This window comes from Pleurodeles waltl, chromosome 6 (assembly GCF_031143425.1).
Source record: "Pleurodeles waltl isolate 20211129_DDA chromosome 6, aPleWal1.hap1.20221129, whole genome shotgun sequence".
Lineage (NCBI taxonomy): Eukaryota > Metazoa > Chordata > Amphibia > Caudata > Salamandridae > Pleurodeles > Pleurodeles waltl.
In genome coordinates this window covers 491,161,273-491,180,256 of record NC_090445.1, presented here as the reverse complement: position 1 = coordinate 491,180,256, position 18,984 = coordinate 491,161,273, and the positions used below count along the sequence as shown (strand labels likewise).

General features: G+C 41.0%; 1 protein-coding gene across 2 annotated transcripts in view; it reads right to left on the bottom strand.

Annotated features, from left to right (window-relative positions):
* Window positions 1-3,755: 3,755 nt before the first annotated feature.
* Window positions 3,756-18,984, bottom strand: part of LOC138299924 (uncharacterized protein C6orf132-like) — a 157,082-nt gene continuing 141,853 nt past the window's right edge. For both annotated transcript variants that reach the window (XM_069238641.1, XM_069238642.1), the window contains exons 4-5: window positions 14,889-18,144; window positions 3,756-7,918 (exon numbers count right to left, since the gene is read on the bottom strand). In XM_069238641.1, coding sequence (XP_069094742.1) covers window positions 7,828-7,918; window positions 14,889-18,144 — 3,347 coding nt within the window. In that variant the 3' untranslated portion in view covers window positions 3,756-7,827. The remainder of the gene's footprint in view (window positions 7,919-14,888; window positions 18,145-18,984) is intronic.

The following is an 18,984-nucleotide window of genomic DNA, read 5'->3' as shown; positions in this document are numbered from 1 at the left end:
CTATATGTTTTCACAACCCCCCGGCGCACAGACTTTGGCTATCCACAGCGGAGGGTTGATCGCAAGGCCTGGCTTACAGGCACTTATAACCACCCAACCCCGCACCACCCACGTCCTTTGGCCGTACACAGAGCAGGTTCTCCACTGGGCCAGTCTGTCAGTTAATCTTTGAGTGGGTGCGTGAGTGTTTGAGTGGGTCTGAAAGTGAGTGTGTCAGTCTATGAGTAGGTGCACGAGTGTCTGAGTGGGTGTGTGAGTGCACACCTGAGTCTCTGAGTGTATGTATGAGTGAATGGATCAGTGTATGAGTGTGCTTTTTCTTTCAATTTTTTTTCATATTCGCGTATAAATCTTGGAAATTCGCGAAAATCCATGAATTTCCACAAATACCGTGCATGGCAAAGAAATATTATTTCACACCCTTAAGTTATCCCTAAAACCCACCTATATCACACCCCTGGGATCAGGGTACCTTCACCCTGGCCCCTTATGCCACTTTAAATTTGGAATTTTACCCCCGCGGACCATGTCCCGTGAAATAAAATGGTGGCTGCAACTTTCCAGTTAGGCTGTGGTCATCCAATTACAGCGCCTCTTTTTGCATGCGTATTCACAAAAATTCTTGAATTTCTGCAAAATATTTGCAATACATTCGCAAAATATTCACGGCCAGAGATATAGAAATTTATTTTCCCTTTAATATCTCAAGAACTACTGAACTGATTCAATTCAAATAAGCAAAAGATCAATCTGAGTACCAAAAGCTAGCTTTCTGCCAAATTTGGTGCAATTCTGTACAGTGGTTCGGGCTGTAGACGTGTCTAAAGGTCCTATGGGAATTAACATCGGAAATGCAACTTTTTTCACTCCCTCTTTTTCTTGGCCCCCGCTTGACGGATCACCCTAAAACTTTCCCTGCGTAAAAAAAAAAAAATCACTGCAACACTTTTTGGGGGAAATTTTCAAGAAGATTCGTGAAAGGCACCAAAAGTATAGGCAAGTCAAAAAATACTTTTTCTATGGAAACATGGTCCTAACTATAACCACCTAGTGGCGACCACCACTAGGTAATATATATAAGAGAGAAAAAAAAAGATAGTGAGAAAAACACAGAGATTAATTTAACTTTTATAACAGTAATATCAATGAGGACTTTAAAAATGACGTCTGATGGAGCCCAGACGAGCGGGCACAGCAACACCTGCCATTCGAAGCTCATTGAAGAACATCTTTTGAGAAAATCATTCCAAGTGGCTCTATTTGGCCAGCATCCATTGACCCGTCTCCTGCATCAGGGAGCAATGTGCTAATTATGATGAAGTTTTTTACACACACAGCTGTAAGCCTCTCCACAATCACGCTTCTCAGTTGCCTTTTTCAATGTACTGCAGAAGCTCTCTTACTTTTTTTTATATCAAAAGGACAGAATGGTAAACAATGAATACTGCATGGAAAGAGGCCTACACAATATTCTTGTTGTATGCAACTTATATTATGTAGGGTTCTAGGTTAAAACATTTTCTCGAGAACATTTCTATCGGTTCTTTACATTTACTTTATATATTTTGCGCATCTTACCTTTAACCTATAAAGCTATTAACACAACAAACCTGAATTCCTTACCAGTAAAATCGTTAAAAAGAAGTTACCTTTTGTACTGTGTTGGATGCAATGATGATTTGCTTCCCCCTCACAACACATTGAAATAATTGAGCATGTGCTTACAGAAGCAAGCTACACTATTGGGGTGGTCAAGTACGGAATTCATAAAACCTGCTAATCCCCATAGTCCCATCTACAGATATACATACGTATTTCCAAAGAGTAGGATTATTTCTTGTTTCAAGAGTTCTCATTACAGCTTTCCTTTTTACGAGAATGTGACCACTGGAGCACAATGAAGTAAATCAGTGATTCCCCCAACATCTTTCTTGCTTTGAAATTTTTGTAGGCTATCATTTTAATTTCAGGTATTTTCTTATAATTGTTTTTTGATCCAGAGACTCTCATTGCTTCACGTAAGGTGAGTAGACTGGTATGCATGCCTGTGCACAATAATCGTATTAGTCGTACATAGAATGTATTGTGCAGGGCAGTGTTTTACTACAGTGAGTTAGTAGAGTGACCTCTTGTGAAGCTGGAGAAAAACTATATCATCTAAGACCATCTATCACTACATCTACCACTCTTCCTTTCAGTTGCCATACCTGCCAAATATTTGAAGGCAACCACTGAGGACTGGGAAAAGGTTATTTAGATAACTTATTTAATGAAAAATCAGTAGCCACTGGAGAGTATCCTTTAGTGTAGAGCTTTATTAAAAATACATTATGTTAATGTTTTTAGGGGGCATTATATTTTTAGAACTCAGTGCGGATATTCTAGGTATTTTATGGTGACACTACCGCTACATTTTCTTATCAACACCTTGCACTTTTGGTGGGTATTTCATGGTGATTTTAAAATGGAGATTTGGATACATTCAAACTGATGTGGTGACAGTTATAGATCGCAGGGGATCATTTCATGTGTTGTGTTAGTTTTTGTGGTCTGCTTTCATCGGCCGACGCAAATCACAAGTGGAGGGGCAGGGGGCAGAGTGAAGTTTAAAAAAATATATATATTTTTAAAAAAACAGCTTACATTACCAACGCCAACAGCCTCACTCCTGTTCCCTCTTAATGGTGTTGGTGTATCAGCAGTTGCTGGGACACCAGCACAGGATCCCCATGCAATGCAGGTGCTGCTCTCATGCTAAACATAGCATGAGAGCAGTGTCAGGATTGGTCTGTCGCTCAGACACTGCATCGGAGTCAGTGCAATATCTCCAAACTGGCTGTGTTGGAGAAATCTAAGTGTGCATGTGTGTTTGGCCGCCACAAGATAGCCGGCCGAACACACATGCGCACCTAAGTGCACTCCACTCCACCTCCCTCTCCCCCCACCCATGGCCCAGCCCGCCCCTCCCTGCACATGCTACTTGCTCAGCCAGAGGTTGAAAAATATAAGGACAGTAAATATCCTTTTATTTTTCAGGTGCTGGCTTAGCAAAAGGGGGGGGGGAGGGGGTGACGCTCCTTCACCATTGTGAAGGAGCTGGCCCTGTCTGCTTTGCTGGTAGTTCTATTTTCAATAATTTATTACATTAAGATTGCTAAACTCTGAAAGGTCAAATATGAAAAGTGGTGCATAAAGAACACAATTTCAAGCCCGATATGGTCGGAGGAAAATAAAAAACAAATGGAATTGGTGTTACAGTCCATGTCTGTCTAACAAATATTGTAACATTTCAACCGTAATATCAGTTATTGTGATGGGAGCAGATCCTTTATCAGCAAGCCAAACATTTGAAGTTCGATAAGAGAATTTTCCATGTATTTAAATATCATATAGAACTCATTTACAAAGCTACTAAATTCGCTACACAAATGTCAACCATATTTCTTCAGTTCGACACTAAAACGTGACCCTGTTCTTGTTCCAGTAGCAAACCTCCACTTTGCTTGGAACTGAATAATGTCTCCAATTCCGCACTCAGTCAAAAGTAGTCCCTTTAGAAGACAAAAAAGTCCGAACAAGACATATGCTTTAAAATGACTGCAATCGCAAAGAAAGATGATTTCAAAACGTTTTGACTTAGTAACTCATGTGTTCGAGACTTCAAATTATTCTGGAAATTAAATCAAATAATTAGTTTTCTACTCCCAGCCAGCTGAGACACATAAATTAAATCCAATGAGAGACGGAACTCGTAATTCTTTTTCATGCAGCACTTTATTCATACTGCAGTTTATCGAGTGGAGCAGATGACAAACGTATATTTTCCCAAATGTCCCGTCCAGATCATCCTACGAAAATGCTCTGTCCAGGCTACATTCATAAATATACAAACTAAGTTTACATAACGTCAAGATAAAATTATTCAAATGTTTTGAAATAATATACCAAAAATAAACATTCTGAGCTATTTTATTTGTAAATAACCAAATATCTTCTTTAACCGTTTTATGTACAACTTTCTTTATATTTTATTGGGAACAGAAAATTGCTCAGTGTGATAAACAGGCATTTGAAGAGTCTACAAAGTCTGCCACACAGAATACAGAAAATAATTTCAGCTGTATGCGGGCTGCATTAAAAGACAATGGCATACCAGCTATTTGTAAAAATATATGAATTCAATACAAAATACATCCTTTAAACTTTGTATTATGAGCAGTAACACTGGTTGCCTACAGCGTGTAGAATAATAAAGCTATCAATAAAGACTTCAAACTGATACCAACGACTTTTCATTGAGGCAATTGTTTTTACCTTTTGTTTAATCAAAGCAAGGGTGTCACATGTTAATGAAGCCAATGTACCTTGCAAAGACATTACCGATTGGCGTGACCATACCAGCTATTAAATTGTGTGTAATGCGCTAAACCAAGATTGGCGGGGTGGAAGTGAACAACAATGTTGGTTTCATTGAAAGAGAAGGTTACCCCCCTTACGCCCAGTCAAGTCATCGGGGACGTTATAACTAGAACATCAAAAGCTGAATCTAATCATTTGATGAAAACAAAAAATGCCCAGAAGTTTAGGACGACATACATAGAGAGGGCCAGGCTGGAGATTAGATGCAACTGCATAAAACTTGAGCAATTTAATACCAAATTGAGAGGGGTGTCAGTTGATTTTATTTATGGATAGTTTTAAGACAACGGTAATTGTCCACATAAAATGTCACTGCATCAAGCAACAATAAGGTTCTAATTGGACAGATTAAAGGCAGTTTTTAACAACAGATTTCTAACACAGTCTTCCTTGGTTGTATTTGCTATTCCTTCCCTTCCAGGAGAATGAATTTAAACCAGTCATGTGCAGTTCTTGAGGCAGATTATCTTAGTTGCTGACGAATTTCCTTCTTACCTTATTATTGGTCAGGATGGCGATCTGTGTCCACTAAAGCATTTGCAGTAAATAACACCCAATATGCCCAGTTCAAAACATTAATAAACTCCTTTACGTGTTTAAATCGCCATGGCAGCTTGCACTATCTGAAGACCTGCAGCCTCTCTCAAGACCTTGAGGTTTTAACTCTTTCTGGGATTTCTGGAATGTTAACTTTTTCTTGCTATCAGGCGGTCCAAAATAAAACCGTGTCTCAAGGCACTGGTGTCATGTTATTAAAAGTGCACAATTCAAGATAAAGCTCACATTCAACACTTACTGGCCAATACTCTCATTTGATAAACAGCAAACTAGTGTTTCATTCCATTACTTACCTCATGAAGTTCAACCTACGAAGCCTGTTCCTATTCTGCAAATATTGGCAAAACAACAATGTTCCCATAATGGGGCTTCAGAGTACAAGTGTGCTTATGTGCCCTTAGGTTTTAACCTTCCCTCCCAATCTGTGTCTGAGACGGAGTGCCTCATGGGGAAGTAGGAAACACAGAACAGTGCCTTGAATAGTCAGAAAGGATAGTGCTTACTGTAGAAGAGTCAAACATATGACTGATGTAGGCCTGCTGCAAATTTTGATAAGTCCATATTAACCAGAGTCAAATTCAATTTAAGGTTTAGGTTGGCGTAAACTGTATAGTGGCAGCTTATGACACATATTAGTCAAGGTAAACTTCATCACCTCTAGTAGCCCCCAGAGCACCTTGGCTTAGAAGTAAACGGAAGGCAGGAGCAGGGCATGAAAGTTCACAGGAGCTGAGAAAAGCATTGATGTCTAGTCTACGTTGCTGGGACAGTGATGAAATGAGTGACACCAGTATGCTTTAGGTGTCGGATCCCTGTACTGGAGATTCATCATCATTTTATGACTCCACTGTTAAGATTCATAAGTGAAGTCAGCCTCTTTTTAGGTCAACAGACAAAACTGGAAAAAACATTTAGGGTCTGAATACGACCTTGACGGACGCTGCCACAAATGTGACGGTTGTCCCGTCGGCCATATTAAAAGTTCCATGATATCCTATAGAACTTGTAAAACGACAAACAGGGTATCCCACGTTTGTGATGGAGTATCCCATCTGCCAAGGTCGTAATCAGGCCGTTAATGGCTACCGTGTATGTACTTCTCAGTGTTCTAAAACATTTCTAAACAGAAACGGAGGCTCTGGTAGATCACAGGCAGTCTATGGTGTTGCCTCGATCAATATACTTGAAACACTAACTCTAAGCCAAATAACTCCAAACTATGAAATCACACCTCCAATCTTACCAGTTTAGCAGCGAGCCCATCTAAAAAATAAAGGCATAATATCTATGCTTTCTTTTTGAAAGCAGGAGCACTTTAACACATTCAGATAATAAAGAAAATGCACCATGCTGCAGGAAAGTTCCCAGTTTATTCATAAATAATATAGAATTAATGTTAAAATATATACAACTTAAGGAATATTTAATAGGTATCTTCCTAAGACTTTATTTTTACATAACACATTGAAAAAAGTGCTTTGAATAAAACATATAAAGATGTGAGAATATCTGCAAAGTGCTTTATGTAAAGCATGCTGTTTAGCCCTTGCACACGTCAAATATAATTATGTATTTTACACATGTTCAGATTTTTTTTTTACATTTTCATATAACATATATATATATATGTATGTATGTACGTTCGGGTGAAGTATTAGCCGGTATATCGAAGAAGATAAATGTTAGTTTCTCACCTTGTTCTAAGTGTGTGCTTTTGGGCGTAGTACATATTGTTGCTTAGAAATTATGTTTTTACTGGGCTTGGAAAGAAAAAAAACTAGAATGATTACAGCAGAACGAGGCTAACATGACTAAACTCACTTTTTCAAAGGCCTGCTGGTGACAGAGCGAGCAGCCACCTTTCTGAAATCTGACAAACCGGTTTCCCCGTCTAGAACAAAAACAATCTTCTTTCACTGTAATTTCTATAAAGTTCAGAAATTATGCAGAGTTCTAAGTCTACGGTGACTGAACGGTCAAAGTTGTGGGGTTAGCCGTCAAACTAATGAATTTTGACAGGTTTTTTAATCGTGTACACTAGCGTACAGGCCAACTCGGAGGACATTTATTGAAGTTGCACGGTCGCAAGTTGTAATTAGAGACAGTTCAGAGCTTGGCCTCGTGACAGCGCTGCGTGAGTGTCGGACACACCACATCGGCTTTTCCTTCCACGTTTTTTGAGGCTCCAGGGGGAGGCCTGGAATAACACCCTAGATCCAAATGTGGCAGCTCCGTGCAATAACTCTGGCGGCTAGAATGGCCTAGAAAAGCTCGACATAGAGTTTGTGAAAAGCAACCTAAAGCGCACATCTTATTCCTCTAACCTCAACTCAGGCACCATGGTACTAGGACAGTATACAAAATCTACACTGTCAAATGTAACAAACCAAAGAAAGCTTAGTAGAAAAGATTAGGAGAACAAGCTGGAGAGAAGCACATCTGCAGAAAACAGGAGTGCTTTTGATACCATGTTGGGAGTTGTACCGTGTGGTTTTCTAGCGGCTTTAAAACAAGGGGAACTGTTCATTATTTAGCATTTAGCAAACACACTATGGTAATTGATACTGTTCATTTGTTAGCCGGCGAGTACAACGAACATAAAGGGTAACACAAAACATAAAATGGCACTTAGAAAGGAATTCACTGTCACCATTTTTAGCAATACCATCGGGCACCCTGGAGTTCAGGTGAATTAGACTCAGACCAGGGTAAAGGGATCTTGCAGAGCAGAAACCTCCTGTTTCCAGAAGTCCTTGTGGCATTGGATGGTCTTCTGGCCCGGTAGCAGACAGTTGAATGTAGATTCCTACAGAGCTCCTCGCTTCAGGCTGGAAGGTGAAGTAAGACCCTTTAGCGAGTGCCCCCCTGTTGCATGTAAGAAATTGGCTGTCTTGTCCCAGGCCTCACTGTGAAAGTCGTGCCTGAGCCACCAAGTGAAGTTCTGGAAGGAAATTAAAAGACGACAACATAAAACTATTGAACGAGCAACAACAGGAAAATTCTGAAATCGGCAACACAACTCCTAAAGTTGGAGGGATTAACACAGGCTTTCACAATCTTTCCAAAACATGACCAGATCTTCCAAGTTGTGATTTATTACTGAATGATCAGACAAACCAGGTGAGCCTACCAAAACTTTCTGCACACCATGCTTTTGTGCCAAAACACAGGTTAGCAAAATCCTGGTTTACTATATGAAAACTTATAGAAAAAAACTTAAAAATTCTGATTAAGTATTTATGCACATGAACTGTGTAGGATATATAACAGCATTGGTAATCCGGTCTCCAAAAGTAATGAAGCTCCCAACTCAAATTATTGTAGACAAAAGATACACGAATATTCTGACAATAAACTCTTAATTACTAGGCAGACCTTTGTTAGTGGTCTTAAGCTAAGATCATCCGGCAAGACACTAACACCATTGTCTTTGAGTTAGCCTCTAGGATATTTTGATCAGTTCTTAGTTAAGGAAGTATCCCCAATCAAAATCAATAAAACAGTCTAATAGTGTCTTCAGACTGAATCCATCTGCCTGTCCCGGGATCTTTGTCCATATAGTTTCATTACGTCTTAAGGTCAAGCAATGTCACTGTTCTTGCACATTTTGTTAATAAGCCGTTCAAAGTGGAGTCTGAATACCCCCTTTGAATAACAAAATCTGGCCAGGATCCACAATACGTCAACAACTATCAACCCTGTCTCTAATATAGCTTTTCTGTTAAAAGTACTTGAGAAGGCCACTACAATACAATATTGGCCCTTCTGAAACAACATAAAAGACTGAGATTTACAGGCAGGCTTTTGAACACATCAAGGGACAGATGCAGTTCTATTAGATGTGCAGAATATTATCATATTCCTGGACAAAGGGGAGGCTGCTTCGTTAATGTTATTTAGATCTAGCAAGAACTTTGACAGCCATGCTTTGAGCCAGTGACTTAGTGGTTGCACACTGATCCCCATTCTACACCTCAGGAGCTGCTTCTGCATGTTGCTGAGCTAATTACCAAATGCTAATTAACTGTGTTGTGTGTACTTCAGTTAATGACAAAGCCACTTCTATAATCACAGTCCTATGTGAAGAGTCTTATATGCTAGGCGCGTTCTGCCTCGTGAAGAGGCATCTCCCATGGCCGGACAGGCCATTTATCCCATCAGACATTTCTCCAGGGGTTGAGCAATTGAAGTTCAATAGCCCCTGCCTCCATCTTCCAGGGAATTATGGCAACAGCCACCCCAGAGGCAAAACGAGAGAGAGAAAGAGAAATGAGAAGACTAGAGAGAATGAGAATGAATAGGAACAGAAAGGAAATGAGCAGGGCTGGTTTCAACATTTTTGCCAAGGCTGGTTTTGGTTCTTAGTCCGACCCTGACAACGTCTGTATCAGCTTCTTAAGCTAGTGCATGAATTTAAGAGCCTTCGCCACCCCTGGGCAGTTTCTTCCTGTTATGAAGTGCCTGTTTTCTCCAATTGCATCCCATAGATGAAGGGCCAGTTCACTTAGCTTCAAATGAAATAACTACAAGTACTCAGAGACTCGCTTTAATGAATATTTAATGCACAGGTTAGACGTCTCTTGCATTCCTAACAGAACTAGACCAGTAATTACAAGCCAATGATGAAGATCATCCTACAATACTCACTCCCATGGAGGGGCAGTTTTGTGCATCTTTAGTCTCGAGGAACCAACAGAGGACCCTTCCCCTGCACACACTATCCCACAACAAGAATGGATTTTCTGGGGAGGTGCTCAGCCTGAAGGGGAGGTTTAGGAAGTCTAAGTGCCTCTGTTTACACAATCTCCCTGCTGTGAGTGGATGCTTCTTACAGGATTCTAACACAATGTTGCTGAATACAAAGGGACAGCTCTACTGTTGTTTATTCCAATCAATAGTACTTGGCCTGGACCCCTCCCGGTCAACTATATCCAACAGATTCAATTTAAGATTCACGGTACTGTACTGAAAGAGCAATATTGCTTATCCCGAGTCTCGTTTAAATTGCCTCTTCACTGGGTTTTACCAGGAGCATCACGAGGCCTGGTAAGACACCTCCAAGTTTATGTCTCTCTACTGGGACTTCCCCATTTGCCCCCGCTGCCCGGTCAATTATAGCTTGTTAAGTCAGGCAAATGCCCTCCTCTACCGACACTGCGCTCCTCCTCATCCTGCCTCATTTTCTATCAAAGCCCTCTTCTGCGGTTTGCCAACCTACGCTGCCCCTTTACCTATTCCTAGCTGTCTGTCGTCGATGAGGGTGTGCAAGTATTTGAATTCCCAACAAACACAAGAGTCTACCCAACTAACAAGAATGTGTGTGGCAAATGGGATATAAAGAGGCCCTCGGTGGGTTGTATCGGTGTCCGTGGGAGGGAGCACAATACTATGAAAAGTAAAAAACATTCTTGAAATCCATCTAGCCTATTCAAGCATTGAGGTCTCTCTATGTTGTATAACACGAACTGGCGAGTAGTAGAATTCTGAGTTGAGTATATGCCATGGAAAGTGTGACAATTGTTGGATACACACTCCATATCCAACGAGGTAGCTTAGGAGTTTTTTTTTTTCCGTGAGTAGCCTGCTTGTTACAAGTTTCAATGGCAGTAAAACTGCCCCCTGCACAAAGTCAGCGCGAGAGAGCGGTTCAGAGGTTTCTTAAAAAAATATATTTCTAGTTATTTAAAAAGTGTGAACCTAACTGCAAGGGACGGTGAAAGGCTTTACATCATCTGGGGCATCTCAAACCTGTTTTTGCTGCACATGGTACAATACCCTGAGTTAGAGTTTAGTTAAAACCAGATTACAAAAAATAAAGAATGAGCAGAAGAGGTGTCAGATAGCAACACGGTGGAGGCCATTACTAGAAAGCACAAGTACAGCCAGGTTTAGCATCACACATTTTTACATTAGGTATACTTATTGTCCGAGTCACATGGAGGCACACTGACTTGCATACAATCACACAAAGTGCAGAAATTAAAAGAAGGAGCCAGGCTCCACGTTTAAAATGAGTAGATTTGCATATGGAAATAATGGATGTAGAATTAGAGTACGCTGCCCCACTTTCCAGTAACAGAAAAATGTGACTAGCTTCATCGGCACAAATAATTTTTAGGAATGCAAATATCCGAAACAGATGCACGTTTGCCAACCGTGGCTGGGATTGGATGAGCAGACACAAAGGAGGGCCCCGGGCACGTTGATTTATTTCCACTTTGAAACATAAAAAGTGTATGGAGGAAAGAGGTGTACTTTTGTCCTGCGTTCCAGCTGAAAACAGGGAACCATTGATGTTTTCAACTGTTCTCCCCTTCTCCTGATATAAAATGCATTTCGATTGTTTCACTGTGAGCCTTCAAGTAGCCAATGACATCCTATTTATTTAACAGTTTTATACAGCACAAGAGCATCGAAAAGGTATAGTTGTGCTTTTCAAAGAACAGTCACTATGACAGGGTTTCACAATGAACTAAAGACAAACAAATTAGAGGAAGAGAGGTAAATAGTGGGGAGGCTCGAGTGTTGGGTGGAAGAACAGCATAAGGAGGGACAAGGGGAATGGTCAGGAAAGTGGGGAAACAACAGACGGGAAGTGAAGGTTGTGAAGGTTGTGAGGGTTGTGAGGGTCGGGGCAAGAGAATGTATGGAGGTAACAGTGAGGGAGAAGAGGACGAGGGAGCGTTTGAAGATGAGGGAAGGGCGGGACAGGTGCGTGAAGAGGGATGGGAGGCAGCAGGGAGAAGTAAGTGGAAAAGTATTCAGAAGAGTAAGAGAAGGAGATGTGGGGAAGGACGCGGTGTGAGTGGAGAAGTGGTGGAAGATGAAGGGAGGGGGACGAGAAAGAAGGGGATGGAGGAGCAGGGCGGGAAGGGGAGAGGGATAAAGAGAAGTCAGAGAGTGGAGCACTGAGTGTGTAAAGGGAAAAAGTGGGAAGATAAGTAGATGAGCAACACGGGGCAATGTGAAGGATTTTTAGCGGAGAGGAATCCCAAGTATTCAAGTAACCAGTTTAAGGGTGGAAAAAGCCGAGGAAGAGGTAAGGAACATCTGTGTTACAACAAAGTCAATGGATCAGACATAGTCTAAAGAGTTTGAAAGGTGAGAAACACAGTTTTAAATGTGGAATTCTTCCATGCAGAAGGTCCTCACAGAGTCATCTAATACTTTGTATTACCCCCTCTCTGTGGTGTGTGGCTGGAGCCAAAGGATTAGTCACAAGGAGTACTTTAAAAGCTGTCAGTAACATGATGCAACCAAGTGAGGGCTGGTGATCCTAGGGAAAGTGTTACTGTGCCAAACAGCCCCTTGACCAAAGAAAATCGTTGGAATATGCACTGCCAGGGCACTTACCACCCCACACAACACTCGGATGATAGTTTCCTGCCTGTTCCCTAAAACGTCTTAAGCTTACTGGCAGATTTGAAACAGAGGAGCTGACTTATGCATTCGGAAAGCTGATGGAGCCCAGGGCTGCCTAGTCAGCCTTACCACTGCATGTCAGCTCTCGAGTCCTACCAACCTTTAAGAGGCTAGAAGTGAAACTACTACTACTGTCTGCTCCACCAACCCATCCCACCTCTACACAGTCTGCCCTAGCCTGGATATTGATTAAGGTAGTAGTGGAGAATGGACCGATCATGAGCCCTATTTAAGAGCAACGTTTGATCACAGATCACACATAACTAGCTCTAGAAAACCCCAACACACACACACAGCCTAAAAAGTTAAGACTCAAATGAAGACTGTACCGTTCCTATGTGGACTCATATCACTGCTGCATCAATGACCTGGTCATACGCCATAGTGTCAATGGAATGGTAAAAGTTCATATGCTATTTATACCAGTTAAAGTAACAAATGGCTGATGTAATCGCAGAAAGCGTAAAATGTCAGAATATCTTATACCTTTGGCTATTCAGATGCTTTGTGATTCTTGAATCAACACTGGCGTATCAGGCTTCATTCAAAGCTCTTGGACAAATACGTTTGAAATTATATATAAAAATGTATTTATCAGTTCTTTTTCGTTCTCAAACGCAACAGCATGGAAATGGCTACTTTTGCCAGTTTTTTTTCTTTTGCACATTATCCTGCATTTTCTACTCTAAATTTCATAAAACATAGAGATAACATTCACACCAAGAAAGAAAAAGATTTCACATTTGTTATAAGCTTAATTTTGAGTTTATAGCAATCATACAAATAATTTGCTCTGAGCTTGCTCAAATAATCCTTCTATAAATATAATGGTAAAATGCAACTTTTGGGGCCATCTGTAATGTTGACTTCCCCAAACCAATGTATACAAAAATTGTGGAAAAGAGAGGTGGGAAGATATGTACTCTTAATAGTTCATGCAATCTAATAAAACTAGGTCAAAGTCATTAAAAAAACATAGCTTTGTTAAATCAACTTGACCGCACTAAAGAGAAGCTACTGTTCCTCTCCAATATACTTCATACAACCATTCCATTGCAACACTCAAACTACTGTCCAATTTATAGATTTTGGTTTTCAACAACCAGCTCAAAAGACAGGTATGACTGCATCAAGGGAGCCACCTTCAGTGATTCACAATCTTCAGCATGTTACTGCAACTATTTACACATTTCCACTGTTCTAATTCTAGTACACCGACACTTTTCTACAAGAAATGAATTTTCGTACAGTTCTGGAAAGAAATGCTTCATTTTGGGCACTGAGGAAATGCTGAACAGGTAGCAATTCCTGATTTCAATTGGTACACCTCATTGAAATTTTGTAGGTTACCTCTAGTCTTTCATGGGAAGCTATAACATGTGGCCCTATATTGCCCTGACTCTTAAATATCCAGCTTGGATTCCTCTAGAAGTTAAATGGAATCCCTTGTGCGTATAGCGATTCATTTTGCTACCATTATTTAACTCCCAAAATACTGAAAACCTCAGTTGTTATGAGAAAACAAAGTATTCCGAATTTAAGGTTCTAGATAACCAAATACAGGAAATGGAAGCCAAGAAACGGTCAATAAGACCCCCATTTAAACTTGATTTTGGGTAATACAATATGTCAACATTTACTGTGTAAAATGTGATCTTCTGGATTTGAAAATATCTGCAAAGTGCTTTTATACATTCATTCCCAGTGCAGTTCATGCTAGATAACACTAGTACGAAAATGTAACTATCTAAAATAAGTGAGCATGGGCTAGGACCCAGATCCGCGAGACAGCCGATCTGCGATCACCGACGGGCTCTCAGTTATCATGTCATCACTCTCTGTATCTGTTTCTCAAATACTGCCCACTCTCCAGAAACATATATTCAGTCCTGAAACAGTGCCTTATTTGCATAATTCTGGGAGTCAAAGTGACCTCGGGTGTCGAGTGATTGCACTGTAACAACTATCTCTATGTTTAGGGTCTTCTGTGGAATAAGCAGGGCAGTCACCTTTGTTGCTAACAGAGGATGCAGCCTCCCTGATCAACCTTCTCAAAAGGTGACATGAGGAAGGTGCAGCAGAATGGCAGCAGCAGTAGAGTTAAGGAACTTCAGAATGACAAGCTTCCAAGTGAAAAATTATAGCCTGCTTGAAGGTAAGACTGACACCCAGGGCCTTCGAATTAGAAATCCACAATTATGGAAACCTCATTATATGAACTATAGGGTGTACAGGTTTTTTGTCTACATGCAAGCTAGCTTCTGCTATGTCACCTTACTGGGACAAAACTATATCTTAATTCATAAAATGATACTGTGACCGTAACAACGTTAGTACTGCAAACAAGGCTGTCTCATCTCTAATAGTACAAGGCCTCTATTCCATGTCAGAAAAAGTTATTGTGACATAAACAATATACACATTACTGAAACAGCGAGAATTCTATATGCAGTTCGGGTATTTGTTTATATGTCTGTGCTTAAACCTACCGTGCTGCTGTTTGACCGTGGGAATAATCCCGATTCTGTGCTATCTGTGTGACCTCCTTCACAACAGAGGTAGGCAGCATTGATCGCCCTGGAACCTCCATGGATGTTCTTCTCTGCATAGAAGTCCTGGATGCGGTGTTGAATCGCCGAGCATCTGAATCATGTGTGGAGCTGTAATGTCCGATGTTAGAGTTGTAAGGAATATTCGACATTTGAAATCGGCTCGTCCCAGGAGCCCTTCCATAGCTTTGTGGATTCTCAGGCTCGGGCATATACAACCGCTTCTTAATCAGTGATCGGTTTTGAAGTTCATTGGGGAAGCTGGTGGAATTGTAACTTGAATAGGGAGTATAGGTCCTTTGATTTGAAGTAGTTTGTGAAACAAGAGGTGCTTGTGGTAAGGAATTATGGTCAAACCTCGAACGATTAGACTCTGCGTTCATGGTAAATGCTTGCACTCTGACTGGTGTGTGACTCATAGGATTAAAGTCATTTTGGGATGCTTCCGATTTCTGGCAGGATGTGACAAAATGGTCATTTCTAAATTCAGGAGGAGGTGGGATCACATCTACATTACAGTCTTGGTCACTGTAATCATTGACAACTGAATATGGAGTGGGTGAAGCAAAGGAGGAGACTTGTAAATCTTTGGTCTCTTTTTGATGTAGATCACCAGATGACTGTGGAAAGCTCTGAATCTGACTGTTTCTTCCCAAGTCTAGTTGACCTGGATCTCTCCAGTTTTTGTTTCCCATCACTGTAAACGGTGTAGGTGAAGTAAAAGAAGATATCTGAACATCAGAGGTGTTATTGAGATGGGCATTACTGGAACTCACAGTTTGCTGCTGAAGTCCTAACACTTGTCCTCTGTTGTCATCCTTCTGAGATAAGGATTCATCATTCCTTAAACTCAGTCTGTTCAAAAGTTTTTCTGATGGACTAATCAAGGGCTTAGGATCTGCTTGCGGTTGCTCCATAGAGGTGGGCATTCTACCACTGTATGTGTCTGAAATAGTATTGTCTTTTTTATCTAACATCAGTGGGGCAGATTTAGGCATGACAACAAAAGAATTTGTAGTGGAATTGCTAGGCCGAAATATTGCAGCCTTTGCCTCAGGCTTGACAGAGCTTGAAGATTCAGAAAGATTTCTGTGCTCCCTGCATTTTGAGAGTTTTGCTTTTTGTGCTCGCTCCTTTGCAGCCAGTAGTAGAGCCATGGGTGATCCAGCTTCTACCGTCTCTCCTGTAACTGGATGCTTAAGTTCTATGCTTTCATTTTGAGATTTCTGTGGCTCATCAGATATCGAATAAAAATGAGACGTTTCTGAAGATGTTGACACACTGTCCCAGGATATACTTGGACTTGCAGGTTCCTCATGAGCTTGTGTCAAAGTGGTCATAGAAGGCATGCTATTAACAGATACTAGCCTTCCATGATGTGGCTTGTACTGCTGTAATGAAGTCTCATTTGAATTTGGAGGCACCTTTGTGGGTGTGAAGACCTCTGTGGAACTAGGAAGGGACACTAGGGCAGAAACCTGACTTTTTGGTATTGAAGTGAGTGTAGGGGAGGCTGGGTGACTACTAGATTGCACGTAATCTGGGGGTGGAAGGACAATGTCCCCTATCCTATTACTAGCAATCAAATTCGATGTCCTGTAGACCCCATCTTTGTTCTCATTGTCCCTGGGTAATGGCGGGAGTGGAGCAATCTTTAATGGAGGCTTGGGTATTTTGGGTTCTCCTTTATTTACCAGACAGCTACCAAAATTGTCAGATTCTTTATTTACATCTAATCTTTGCCTTGCATTTGTGGATGAGTCCCTTAATTTATCCTCATTTTTGGGCATCAACAATACACGGTTAAGGTTGTCTTTTAATAAACTAACATCCTCTTGTGGATTTTGACTTTTGTCTTTAAACAAATCAGGTGGGCTAGGAACTATGGTTTTAAGATCATGTGATATTTTCCCATTTGCTCCCATTAATGGCAATGGTGGGATGGCTCGCTCCATTAATTTAGGAGAGTTAAAATTATCTGATCTCTGCACATCAGCCTTGACATCTATTCTTTTTTGTTGTGTTGAAAAATGTTCTCCCTTATTAGACATAAGATTTTCAAGGTCGTTCTTGAGTTTATCAACCCCGCTGGGCTGCTTGCTATTGGTGTGTGCAGTGAGCCACTGATCATTACTTGAATTGGGAACTTCAGTTTTATTATTATTTTGAGGTTTTCCTGTTGTTTTTATTGTATCCATGGTAAGGGAGTTTATTTTTAAGTCCAGGTTTTTCTCATGTTCCACAGAAGGTGCAGGAGGGCCCTTTATCACAGGTTTAGGTGTTTCATTAGGCTCCAGGCTAGTGGGGCTGGAGGGCTCCTCCATCATAATCATGGATCTTCTTTTGCTTATTGCTTCCTTAAAAGAGATATGATCTGGGCCAGCGGGAAAGAGAAGTTTAGCCTCTGCTTTTGGATTAAAACTTGAGGGAACCGGGGACCTGGCCAATGATTTCTTGGATTCACTGTCTGGCTCATCATATGAGATATCCTTTTTTTCTTGTGGTACAATGGAGGACGTTCTAGCAGGAGCTGGAGGAGGAACTTTGAATGACTTTGGTAATGTTGCAAGGGGCTCTACATTTAATTTAGGTTTTAGGGGTGATGGATAGAGAGCACCATTTGAAGGGATTTGATTAATTTCATTTGGTGACATGTTTGATTTCAAAGAATTTAAGCCAGTCTCAGATTTCCATTTGGAGACATTTTGTGGTGGCAGTGGAGCATGTGCAAATGAAGGGGTTGGTGCTGCAGGTGGAGGCAGGACAATTAATGGTGGTGCTGGAGGGACCATTCTTGATTGTTCAGAGAGCACTGTTGGTAGAGGTGGAGCCGGAGGGGCCACTGGCGGAGGCGCTGGTGGGACCTTCGGTGGAGGTGCTGGTGGTGTCATCAGTGGAGGTGCTGGAGGGGACATGGGTGGAAGTGGTGGTGGACATACTGATGGAGCTGCAACTGGTGTAGGTGGTATGAAATCAGGTGGACTTGGTGAGGTGGGCGACATGAAGGAAGGTGAAGGTGGTTTCCCTTGAAATGGAGGTGGTGGAGGAACAATATTTGTTGGTGGTGGAGGAGGCGGCATTGAAGGTGGTGGAGGAATGTCATCATCATCTCGCTGCTCGTCTGAATAATGGCTTGTCCTCAAATCACCAACAGAACTGTACATCCGGTAGTTCCCATTGACATTTTTTCCATAACCTGCATAAATCAAAGCATTTTAATTAGAAAAATACACTTTGGTGGTGAAATCGATACCAGACTTCTATAGGCTTTGAAACACTAGTTTGAGTCTGAGTAACTGCAAAGCTGCTGTGCATTCATGAGAAAACAATGAATTAACCACTTGATCTTTGAAAGGCATTTTAGAAATTAGCCCAGCAGAATTAGCTTTACAAAGTCCATTGAAATTATCCAAAATATCTAAGGGGTCCTCTGATGCCGAAAGGCAACCCAATACTTCCTTACGATTTTTAACAATCAAGGTTTCACAAAACGTCTTTGGATCAATGAAGCCCCATTGCAAGCAGACCCCCATATTGGCTGTATAAGCTATTGATGCCATTAAATTTCCAGACTGATTAGCCACCTAGTAGAGGCACAACTTTAAAACAACAGGGTTATGGTCGCTAAACAGAAGTTGGACATCCTCATAACCAAGGGCACACTGGGCCAGATCTCGATATCAAAATAAAATTGACTGTGGATCCCTTAACCCTTCCTGTAAAGTGGACGGATTTTGATGACCTTCTCCCTGGCTATCCATTGCAAAAGTTAGATTTAAGAATAGGATCAGGAGCTTTTATGCTTAACTATAAGTTGAATGCATAAAATGACTGACATCATCATCCTGAAGGTCGGTAAAACCACATATACGCTCCCCCTCATAAGGGCATTCGGAAATACTAAAATCACCTGCCCAAATAATTGAAATTATAATCGAAAGTTGTTTGTACTGGTAATTTACTATCAACTTTTAATCGCACACTTATTTGCAATATACAAACCGAATAATGAATTCATCCCTCTGCCAAGAATTCC